Below are 11697 nucleotides of genomic sequence, written 5' to 3'. Positions count from 1 at the left end.
GAACCCTTCAGAAGTCTTTGGTAAACAGGGTTATCAGTGGCGGGTGCTTTTCCCCTTGCTTGGTACTGAGCCAGATCCCTCCCTGACCCCTAGCATGTCCTGTGCTCATGGTGGGATAGGCTGGAGACTTAGTGAGCTCCTGCTCTGTCTGTAGGGCTTACGTTCTGTGGTAGCTGCTGTTTGTCCTGCAGGGGGTATCAGTGGAGACCTGTCTGTGTGTCTCCAGTGGCTCTGACCTGGCAGGGACAGATCCTGTTCTCCTGGTTAGCTTCCTAGTGCGTCCTGCATCCTCCCTTCTGGCCTGTTCATCTGTTTCCTCTGCCTGTCGGATGTAGACTTTGGGGTGTCGCTCCTCTCTCTGCTGTGCCTCCTGCTTCTGGGTTAGCCAAGCCCAGTTGTTACTGTGGCCACTCTTCATGTTTGGTTGATTTGCAGGCCTTGGCGGCCAGGGCGGAGCTGACATGCCTTATTTCATCTCCCCCTTTTCCAGGGGACATCATGATCGACTACACGTATGTAGAGTGTACCTCGGCTGTGATGCAGGCACTGAAGCTCTTCCACAGGCAGTTCCCAGACCACAGGGCAATGGAGATCAGGTAGGGAAGCCTCAGCCTGCAGCCCATCTCAGAAAAGCAGCTGTGCAATAGAACTCATTTACAGAGAGATTTCAGAGGTTTCTGAGTCCAGTTATGTGCCTAAGTGCTTTAAATGTGTGTATTTAATTACAAAAATTGGTTAATTTATATATATGTATATATATATATATATAAAGTTGATTATATATATATATACACACACACACACACACACACACATATATATGCATACATATACATATACATATATATATATGTTTAACTAAAACAGTTGACAATTTTATTTTCACATCTCACAATACAAATGAAAACTGTACTTTTTTGTTCCACTTCTTCTCCTCCAAAACTACTCTCGTTTTTAATTTTTTTTAATAGGAAGGGGGAGAAAGTACCTTGAGATGCTGTTAGAAAACACCCAGAGTCACAGCACTATGATCTTTTGGTGAAGTAGAACAAGTTAATATAAAATTGACATAAAGAAGCCTCCCTCTATTCCTTATCTGTCAGGCTGAGTCATTCCTGACCGAGTGGGCACCATCGTGGGGTGGACAGAAGGTCTCATCATTGCAGGCCCAGGCATCAGTGTCCTAGGGCAGTGTCCTCCCATGGGTGGCCTCATTCCAGGAACAGGTCCTACTGACATCATCCCAGGAGGAGAAAGGCCCATCATTGGCATCATGGGAGGGCCTCCTATGTGGCGTGCTGGCATCATGCCAGGGTGATGCGGCCCTGAGAGACTGGGGGGAAGTGGGATCATTGACCCTATAGGAGGAGGAGCAGAGAATGGAGTAGGAGGAATCTTCCTTTGTTGAAATGCAGTTGAGAATCGTGGGTGGGGTATATATCACAGTAGTCGCAATAAAACTTATGTATGTTGCTCTGTAAGTCATTGGCCACTCTGTTCCGCACTGCTCAGAAATGACCAATTTTTATATCTTTAATAACATTGAAGAAAAAGAGAAGATGCACACCTAAACTCCACCTGTGTCCAAATAAATGACTGTTTTTTTTTTTTTGCTATAGAACATGTTTGCTTACTGGAGAGAGAGGGGGAAAGTGAGAAATTACTCCACAGGGAGATGGCAAAGCCTCAATCCCTTCTCCTCCATTTGCCTTTTGGGATCTTGGGCATGCAGTCACATGTGCCTGGTGTGATTTTCAAGCTGCTGGGTCTGGGACTTGAATGGTAGTAGTCAGCCATGTAAGAGTCCAGCCCCTTAACCACTGTGTCACCTGCTGGTCCCTAAGCAACAATTTTTTTTTTTTTTGAGAGGTTTTTGCTATAGGGTGCGTGCGCTTGCCAGACAGATAGAGACAGAGAGACAGAAAGCGAGAAATCACTCCCCAGAGGCGATGGTCACACCGCAATCTCTTCTCCTCCACTCTCCTCTTGGGATCTTGGGCATGCATGCACATGTGCCCGGCGTGAGATTTAAGCCACCGGGTCTGGGACGCGAATTACGGTCGACTACATGGGAGTCCAGCAACATAACCATTGTGTTAACTGCTGGTCCCACCTAAACAGCGATTTTTAAGGAACCTTTCTATGAAAGGACAGCAGATATTCAGGAAAGTGCAGATTTGTGCATAGCTCCGTGACCATCATGAAGTGGACATGTGTGTATGAGTAATGTCCCTCACTCCCTGCCTCTCTCCTACCGTCTCCGAGGGGCTGCCCTCCTGCCTTCTCAATGGCAGATCCCTGCTGCTTATACAAATGGGATCCTAGCGTGGGCTCTCCTGCCAGCCTCTCTCCAGATGTATATTTGTGATGTTGAGTCTGGTGGCTAGGGGCAGCAGTTGATCTTTTTCTTTGCTACTGATTAAATCCAGATACCACATGTTTTCTATCTGCCAGTCATTGATACTTGGAAAAATCAGTCAGGGTTATTGTGAACTACCCTGTGAATATTGTTATACTTGTCTTTTGGGGCATGTAGGTACCCATTTCGTGTGGATCTGTACCTAGGAGTACCTTTGCTGTGTTATAGAGCACAGTTATAGGGTGTGCAGATTTCATAGGTTTTTTTCTTCTTTTGTTTTTCCAGTTTTGCTATGGGCACATGTGCTTGCTGGAGAGAGAGAGGGAAAGTTAAGAAGTCACCCACCAGGGGGCTTGCCATGCTGCAATCACTTCTTCATTCTCCTCTCGGGATCTTGGGGAGAGAGAGAGACAGATACAGTGAGAGGAAAAGTGAGAAATCGCCACCCAGGGGGGATGACCACGCCACAGTCTCTTCTCCTCCATTCTCCTCTTGGGATCTTGTGTACGCACGCACATGTGCCTGGCGTGAGTTTACGCCACCAGGGTCCAGGACTAGACCCGCGGTCGACTACATGGAAGTCCAGCAACATAGCCATTATACTAACTGCTGGTCCCATCCTCTTGGTATTTTTGGGCACACGCACACCAGTATGTTTTTCTTTTCTTTTTAGAGATTTTTGTCTTAGGGCATGTATGCTCTCCAGAGAGAGAGAGACAGATACAGTGAGAGGAAAAGTGAGAAATCACCACCCAGGGGGGATGACCACGCCACAGTCTCTTCTCCTCCATTCTCCTCCTGCAAACACATGCACCTGGCATGAGTTTTGAGCGACTGAGTCTGGGACTTGAACTGCAGTCGGCCATGTGGGAATCCAGCGATGCCATTTGCTGGTCCCACCCAGCATGTTTTTTAAGCCTCCAGGTTCAAGACTTTTTTTTTAGATTTGCTACAGGTATGTGCACTTGCCAAAGAGAGACAGAAATAGAGTAAGAGAGGGAAAATGAGAAAGCACCTCCCAGAGGAGATGACTACACTGCAGTCTCCTCTCCCTGATTCTCCTCTCAAGATTCTGGGCATGCATGAACACACACTTGGCATGTTTCTTGAGCTGCCAGGTCCAGAACTTGAAGCACAGTCAGCCACCTCCATGCCACCAGCTGGCTCCATAGTTCTTCATTTTAAACAGTCATGTATATTGATATAATTTGTTTTATTAAAAACTTTAATTTGCCTGGGGAGTTTTTGAAATATAATTTGGGGATGCCAGTTACTCTAACACTATTTTATGGAATGTTTCATTTTTACTACACCAACTTAAAATTCTCCCTTAATTTCAAACTTTCAGGAAAGCTACACAATATTAAAGAGCCCTCCCACTCACATCCTTTTAACTAAAATTCCTCAGTTGCCAACAGTTTACTAAATTTGGTTCATTGTATTGTATTTCCTCCCATACTCCTGCATGTATATCTTCCATCTGAGAGTAAGTTGCAGATATGATATACTTTAACCACTAAATACTTCAATATTTCTTAGCAGGTATATTCTTTTATGTAAAGTCTGTACATTGAAGTTGATAAAATATTATTTGATCTGCAGTCCATTTGTTTGGGGTATATCATTTCTATACATCGTTGGATTTGATTTGTTAATATTCGGTTGAGGACTTTTATATCTCTACCCAGGAAAAGTACTGGTCTGTAGTTTTCCTTTCCCATAGAGTTTGTGTCTGGTTTTGATACAGGGTAATGCAGTCTTAGAGAAAGGGTTATTTTTCCATATCATCCTTGTCTGGATCCTAGAACACTTGGGGAGGGGAAATTTCTTCCTCTTCCTGTTCTCTAGAAGAGTTTGTATGAAATTAGAATGAATGTTTGCTTTTTTTAAAGAAATAATTTAAGGACCAGCAGTTGGCGTAATAGCTATGTCACTAGACTCCCATGTAGTCAACTGTGGTTCAAGTCCTGGACCCGGTGACTTAAACTCAAGCCAGGCGTGTGTGTGCGTCCCCAAAATCCCGAGAGGAGAATGGAGGAAAAGGGATTGTGGCATGGACATCCTCCCTGGGGGGTGATTTCTCACTTTCTGTCTCTCTGTCTCTTTCTGTCTGGTAAGCACATGTGCCCTATAGCAAAAAACCTCTCAAAAAAAAAAAAAAGAATTTATTTTTTAAATTGACATGTAATAATTGTATGTTTTTGTGGGGTACAATGTGACTTTTCAGTGTGTGAATACAATGTATAATGATCAAATTAGAGTGCTTAAAAACATATTCATCAGCTCAAACATTTATCTTTATTGAGAATTCAAAAATCCTCTCTTTTAGCTATTTTCTTATACGCATAAATTGTTACCTGTTACCCTATTTCACTATAGAACATGAGAACTTTTCCCTTTGTCTAACAGTAGTTTCATGTTTATCCATTGACATCTCCTTATCCTCTCTCCTACACTTCCCAACTTCTGGTAAAAACTATTGTATTCTTTCCTTTCCTTCCTTGAGGACACATTTTTAATTTCCATATATGAGTGAAAACCAGTGACCTCTCTCTTTTTTTTTGGAGAGGTTTTTGCTATAGGGTGCGTGCGCTCTCCAGACAGACAGAGAGAGAGAGACGGAAAATGAGAAATCACCCCCCAGGGGGGATGGCCACACTGCAATTCCTTCTCCTCCATTCTCCTCTCGGGATCTTGGGCACGCACGCACATGTGCCTGGCGTGAATTTTTTTTTTTGGAGAGATTTTCACTGTAGGGCACGTGCGCTTGCCAGATAGAGAGAGACATAGAGACAGAAAGCGAGAAATCACCCCCCCAGGGGGGATGGTCACACCGCAATCCCTTCTCCTCCATTCTCCTCTCGGGATCTTGGACACGCACGCACATGCGCCCGGCCTGAGTTTTAAGCCACCGGGTCCGGGACGCGAACCGCGGTCGACTACGTGGGAGTCCAGCGACATAGCCATTACGCTAACTGCTGGTTCCCCCTGGCGTGAGTTTTAAACCACCGGGTCTGGGACGCGAACCACGGTTGACTGTGTGGGAGTCCAGCGATGTAGCCATTACGCTAACTGCTGGTCCCTGACTTCTCTTTTTTTGTGCCTGACTTATTTCACTTAACCTGGTGTTCTCCAGACTCATCTCTGCGCCTCCAATGTCAAGCTTTCATTGAATGGACATTATTGGTAATTTAGTGGAATTTACTTATAAGACTTGGGCCTAGATTTTTCTTTCTGGGAAAAGTTTACATTTTTAACTTGTATTTTCAGTAGTTTTAGACTATTTAGGCTATTTCTTGAGGCAGTTTTGTTAAGTCAATTTTCCTAGTAATCGTGCATTTTGTCTAAGTTTTCTAATATGAAAACATTCTTATTTTCTCTTAATTTTCTTCTATGTCTATAGATTTTTCACTTCTTGTCGCTGATACTCATCCGCATCTTCATTCTTTGTATCAATTACTTGTTGTTGAATAATTGAGGCAGGGTCCTCTGCTTTAGGGGCTCACAGGCTTTGGTCATAGTAGCAGCCAGGACTAGGATCCCATCTGAGGACAGGCTAAGGAAGGGTTCTGTCTGAGCTCTGGCTGGTGTAGGGTCTGCTACTGGAAGCTACCACATGTTTCTTTTTATGTGAGTCTCTCTATGGGGCTTCCTGAAAGCAGCAAGGGAGGACATTAACAGGCAAGAGGATGTTACCGTCCCATGTAACAGTCACAGAAGTGATGTCGCACCAACTTTCCTGTGATCTGCTGGTTAGAAACAGCTACAGGCCCCATGGGATAACCCAGGTCTGGATACCAGAAGGTATAGGGGTCCTAGGCCACTTGAGAAGCTCACGCTTATGCCTTTTCAGAGAACTGGTTGTTCTTTGAAATACCAGTTTAATTTAAGATGGATTTCCTTTGTTTTCTAAATCTATCCTCTTTTGTCTATTTTAAAAATTTTGATCATTTTATATGACTTATTCAAATTTGTGTCACTGTTGTTTTTAGTGATAATAATCCTGTTTGTTGCTTCTGCTAATATGAGCATCATCCCTAAGATTTTATTTTCCTCTCACATTTGTTTCTTTTCTTATTTTTTTGGAAAGCTTTTTTTTGTTTGTTTTTTGTTTTTTGTTTTTTTTTTGCTATAGAACACGTGCGCTCGTCAGAAAGACAGAGAGAGACAGAGAAACAGAAAGCGAGAAATCACCCCCAGGGGGATGGCCACACCACAGTGCCTTTTCCTCCATTCTCCTCTTGGGATCTTGGGCACACACGCACATGCGCCTGGTGTGAGTTTAAGCCACCGGGTCCGGGACTCGAACCATGGTTGACTACATGGAAGTCCAGCGACATAGCCATTACGCCAACTGCTGGTCCCTCACATTTGTTTCTTGAGCTCTGCTGGTTTGCTTTCCTCCTCCTATGTCCTGTAGTTGCTTCTTTTTTTAGACCCTTGTGTCTTCTCTTTGGACTGCTTATTTTCTCTTATTTTTTTCATTGCCAAAGTGCATGTATGTTTGCCAGAGAAACAAGGAGAAAGGGACAAAGCACTACCTTCCCCACTGAGGCGTGGTTACATTGCAGTTTCTTCTTCATTTCTCCATCATGTCAGATTAAGAACACATACACAAACACATGCACAACAAGCCACTGGGGCCAGGAGTTGATCCATGGTTAGTCACGTGGGAATTGGCTCCCTTAACCACTAGGCCACAGAGCTGGCCCTTTCACATATTTTCTAATAGAGACTATGCTTATTCTTTTAAAATCATGGAGCAGGTAGGATTGAGGCAGGTAAATTGCTGTTTTACTGGAATGTTAAATGAACTGACCTCTGTGTTCCAGGGACACCCTTGAGAAGGGCCTGGAGTTCTGCCGGCAGAAGCAGAGGCCCGATGGCTCCTGGGAAGGGTGAGTGAACACTGCCCATGGGTGTAGATTTATGGGATGTGGATTTCTACCCCTGCACACTGTGTTCATAAAATGTTTGGTTGTATGTGTGCCACACCAAAAGTCTCTGGATGTCAGCTACCAACCCGCCAATTTCCCGTAGACCTTGTTCATTTTTGAGAACCTGGCTTATGTCTTGGCAGTTGTCCTTCAGTGCATTGCTAAATGCAGCTGGGATGAGTGTATTGGAGTTGCTATGGCCTGATAAGACCCTTCCCTTTTCTCCTCCTGGCTATTTGAATCTGTCCTTAAGTGTGTAATAGATGGAGCTAAAGAGACCTATTGCTTGGCTTGCTGAAGGATTTGTGAATGTGTTTCTTGGAAACAGTCACAGTTTGGGAACCCCTTCTGCTGGAGGATGTTCTAGCAGCCCACGGAGCCCTGATGTTCACACACTGACAAAAACTGAGAATGTAGGTCAAGGGCTGAGGCTGTCTCTGTCTCCTCTGCAGCTCCTGGGGGGTTTGCTTCACCTATGGCACCTGGTTTGGCTTGGAAGCGTTTGCCTGCATGGGCCAGAGTTACTGGAATGGGTAAGTGCAGCTGCCTGACCCACTGCAGAGGGGCTTGCAGCATGACCACTATGGGTGCTTTTTCCTTTGATGTTTGATTTTGGGAGTGTTTTAGATATTTTTAACCTCTGAGGAAAGATCAGTTTTTCAGAAGATATATGAGTCCCAGTGAAATAAGAGTATTTCTTGCTTAAGGGCCTTGGCTGAGGCATTGCCTCATGACTCCAGAGCCCCCTGAGTCTAGGCATTTGGCCCTGGCCACCTTCCTGCAAAGGCCTGGCCCCTTACCTTGAATAGGAGTGGTTAAGTCCAAGGTGTTTTAGATATTTTTAACCTCTGAGGAAAGATCAGTTTTTCAGAAGATATATGAGTCCCAGTGAAATAAGAGTATTTCTTGCTTAAGGGCCTTGGCTGAGGCATTGCCTCATGACTCCAGAGCCCCCTAAGTCTAGGCATTTGGCCCTGGCCCCTTCCTGCAAAGGCCTGGCCCCTTACCTTTAATAGGAGTGGTCAAGTCCAAGACCTTTGCTGGGCCAGGTCAAAAGAGGGAAGGAGGCCAATGCCAGGTCTTCCCTACCACCTTGCCCAGCTCTAAGTTGTTTGGGGTAGGTGTGCTCTGCTCCACTAGGCACAATACAGACATCCCAGGCCTGTCTCCAAGTGCCACCCAGATACTGTTGACTTTTGGTCTGTCATGGCAGGAAATTAGCTACAAGCATTTCACTTAATCTTCCCAATGACTCTGGGCCAAACTTACCTGTCTCCATTTTGCAACTTCAGAAACTGAGTTCAAGTGTTTATGTCATAGCCTATGTCCCTCATTTGAGGGACGGATGACCATGTCTAGGCTCCTCCCCAGTACCCATCCCTGTGGCCTGCTAGTGTAGGAATCCAGAGGCTCAGGGCCTTTTCTGGCATGATGACATCTTTTCTATCTGTAGGACTGCCTGTGCAGAGGTCTCTCAGGCCTGTGACTTCTTGCTGTCCCGGCAGATGGCAGATGGAGGCTGGGGGGAGGACTTTGAGTCCTGTGAACAGCGGCGTTATGTGCAGAGTGCCCAGTCTCAGGTCCATAACACTTGCTGGGCCCTGATGGGACTGATGGCTGTCAGGTAGGCTGACAGGACTTACCTGAGCCTTGAGATGGGTTGAGGAGGGACACTCATTTGGGAGCAGGTGGTAAGGGCCAGGGTGGGCCAGGATGGGCCAGGGTGAGGCCTGGGGTTATTGGGGCCCCTGTTTAGCTACCACTCTGGGGACATTGACCTACAGGAGTCACATGACAGGTTCCTGGGTATGGTGGCCTATCTGTGGCCTTGCAGAGAGACTTGCTTTGTAGGCACACTGGGGCTGGCACTGCATTGGTGGAACCAGGAAAGCAGTGACCCAGGGGAAGAGAGATGCAGGCCATGATGGGGAGGAGCTTCTGGCATGTAGCAGTGACGGCTGCCTCAGGAATCAGAGCATAGGTGCTGAGCCATATGCATATGTAGGTACATGCACACACAGTTGTATGCACATACAGGATCATGCACACAGATGGATGCATGTGTAGACAGATAGCACACATAGGCATACTCATAGGCACATGTACACACACAGGTATATGCATACACGATGTGTGTACAAGCAGATATATGCACACATGGGTGCATACATATGTACACATAGACATACATATTGCGCCCCACGTTATGCTGCACTATCAAATTGCAGCCATCTGGGGAATCCTCACAACCGGGCCATGGTGGTGTGAGCAATAGCCACAGAGTCTGGGATAGTCAACGATCCTCTGGGCCCTGCTGAGCCTTTAGTCCTTCTGGAATCTCATGATTACCAGCCAGTAGGCATTAGCCCTTGGGGCTCCTGTGGCCTCCAGAGACCCCTGGCTACCAGCAACATTGGGTGTGAGGCTTGGCCTCCTCTTCTAGGGAAAAAGAGGTTAGCACCTTGTGCTTAGGCCATTGGGCAGGTCTGGAAGAAACGTGTTGTGCCACTTGGCCTTTATGTGCCGACTATTCCTAGCAGGAGCCTGTAGGGTCTTCCATTATCACTGCAGTGCCCCAGGTTTTCATCCCCGTGCTAGGCTGCAGGAGGGTAAGAATGAATGTTTATGCATCGTGTACACCAGTGTGTTCTAAACTGTCTTTTCTTCCCCCAGACATCCTGACATAGCAGCCCAGGAGAAAGGAATCAGGTATCTACTTGAGAAACAGCTCCCCAATGGCGACTGGCCCCAGGTAAGCTTCTGGGGGATGAGGAGCATAGGCTCAGTGGTGACTTGAAGTTGGCATAAGTGTCTTCATTTCCCCATCCTGCCCTGAAGTCCCTTGAGGTGCTTTTAGGGGTTTGAGATACACAGGCTTACAGCAAGAAGCAGCAGTAGGGCAGGCCCTGAAATCCTGGTGGATCCTGGGGTCAGCAAGTGAAGCTCTGGCTCACAAAAGTGTTCTTCTCTTAGAACCAGGAAAACCCCTCCAGTGCAAACCCTGGGCTTACACAATGCACATGGCCCTACCCAAGCTGGATGTATAGGAGGAGCCTTTGCCAATCCCAAGGGGGTGGGGGCACAGGAGCAAAGGGACACTACCTCCCTCCCTTCAAATGAATATGGAGTGGTGGAAGCTGATGTGTTTGAGGGCCCAAGAGGGGTCTGTTGCTAGTAAGGAGTCGAGAGGGGCTAGAGATGCAGGTGGAGTCTGCTGCAGGTGAGGAGCTGGGCTGGTAGTCCATGGCTGGCACAGGTGGAAGGACTATCTGCCTGGGGCTCCCTGTACTCTTGCTTTATTAGCTTTCTCAGGTGACTCATGAGCTGGCAAACCTGACAGCCAGGCTCACCGTTCAGACACCTGGTGGAACTGGGTTATTTCTCTGTTCTTTCAGGATAATATCTCCGGGGTCTTCAACAAGTCCTGTGCCATCAGCTACACGAACTACAGGAACATCTTCCCCATCTGGGCCCTTGGTCGCTTTTCTCGCTTGTACCCTGAGAGAGCCCTTGCTGGCTGCGCCTGACGGGGACAGCCCTTGCCAGGCTGGCAGGTGGACAGTGGTGGGAACAGGTGTTTGGTGGGGCTGCCGAGCAGTGGCATCTTGCAAGTTCTGGGTGAGGTCAGATATCTTGGCTAGGTGGTGGGATGCCCCTTGACACTGTCTTGGGCTCTATCCCCCTCATTCTTCACTTCTGTAGGGATTGGGTAGAGCTGATCGTTTTAGATGCTTGATTTCCAGAGTAGATTTAGTTCTGAGAACATCTTGTTGGTAAGGAAAAAAGTGAGACAGACCATGAGCAGGCATAGAGCATGCCTGGCCTAGAACACATCCTACCCAAGGGAGTGAAGCTGGGGAGTATTGTCCAGCAGCAGTGTCCCAGAAGAGTGTGGCCACACCTCATCCTGCCTGGTGTTGTCTTGAGAGATCTAGGCAGAGTGCATTCTGGCTGGCTGCTCCTGCATCTTCTGTCTGTTGGGCTAAAGGATGTGATGGCAAGTGTTGTGGGGAGAGCTGAGTGAGGCTTCCCACTCTGCCCCGTATCATGAACTCAGGGCAGAGTCAGCTGTGGGGCACAGCATCCCCACCACCAGAACTTATCATCACTTCGTTAAGGTAGAAACACACATGGAAACTCAAGAGTGAATGCGGTTGGGTTGGTCTGCTGCCCAAAACCTTCATTGTAAGGTCAGTGCGCTCATGGGGCCTTTTACCACTTGGCTTCCTCCTGCTCAGCTCTTGTGACCTGGTCGCTATCACTGACTTCCTCTGGGACCCCTATCTTGGGGCTATAGCTTGGCTAGAGCCATAGTTCCTCCACTTTCTCTCACCTGTCTCCTGCCTGCAGGGCCTAGTCAGGCTGGGTATGCATATCCAGGAGGTCAGCAGGGTCTACTGA

General features: G+C 47.0%; 1 protein-coding gene across 1 annotated transcript in view; it reads left to right on the top strand.

The window, feature by feature from the left end:
* The window catches only part of LSS (lanosterol synthase), a 33915-nt gene extending 22378 nt beyond the window's left edge, over nucleotides 1-11537 (top strand). The window contains exons 17-23 of the mRNA XM_006163132.3: nucleotides 1-20; nucleotides 491-596; nucleotides 7192-7257; nucleotides 7749-7829; nucleotides 8750-8920; nucleotides 9970-10048; nucleotides 10692-11537. Of these exons, the coding sequence (XP_006163194.1) occupies nucleotides 1-20; nucleotides 491-596; nucleotides 7192-7257; nucleotides 7749-7829; nucleotides 8750-8920; nucleotides 9970-10048; nucleotides 10692-10823 (655 nt within the window). The 3' untranslated portion in view covers nucleotides 10824-11537. The remainder of the gene's footprint in view (nucleotides 21-490; nucleotides 597-7191; nucleotides 7258-7748; nucleotides 7830-8749; nucleotides 8921-9969; nucleotides 10049-10691) is intronic.
* Nucleotides 11538-11697: the final 160 nt, after the last annotated feature.

The sequence above is a fragment of the Tupaia chinensis genome, unplaced genomic scaffold (assembly GCF_000334495.1).
Source record: "Tupaia chinensis unplaced genomic scaffold, TupChi_1.0 Scaffold141399_1, whole genome shotgun sequence".
Taxonomy (NCBI): domain Eukaryota; kingdom Metazoa; phylum Chordata; class Mammalia; order Scandentia; family Tupaiidae; genus Tupaia; species Tupaia belangeri.
This window is presented reverse-complemented; position numbering and strand designations above follow the sequence as displayed.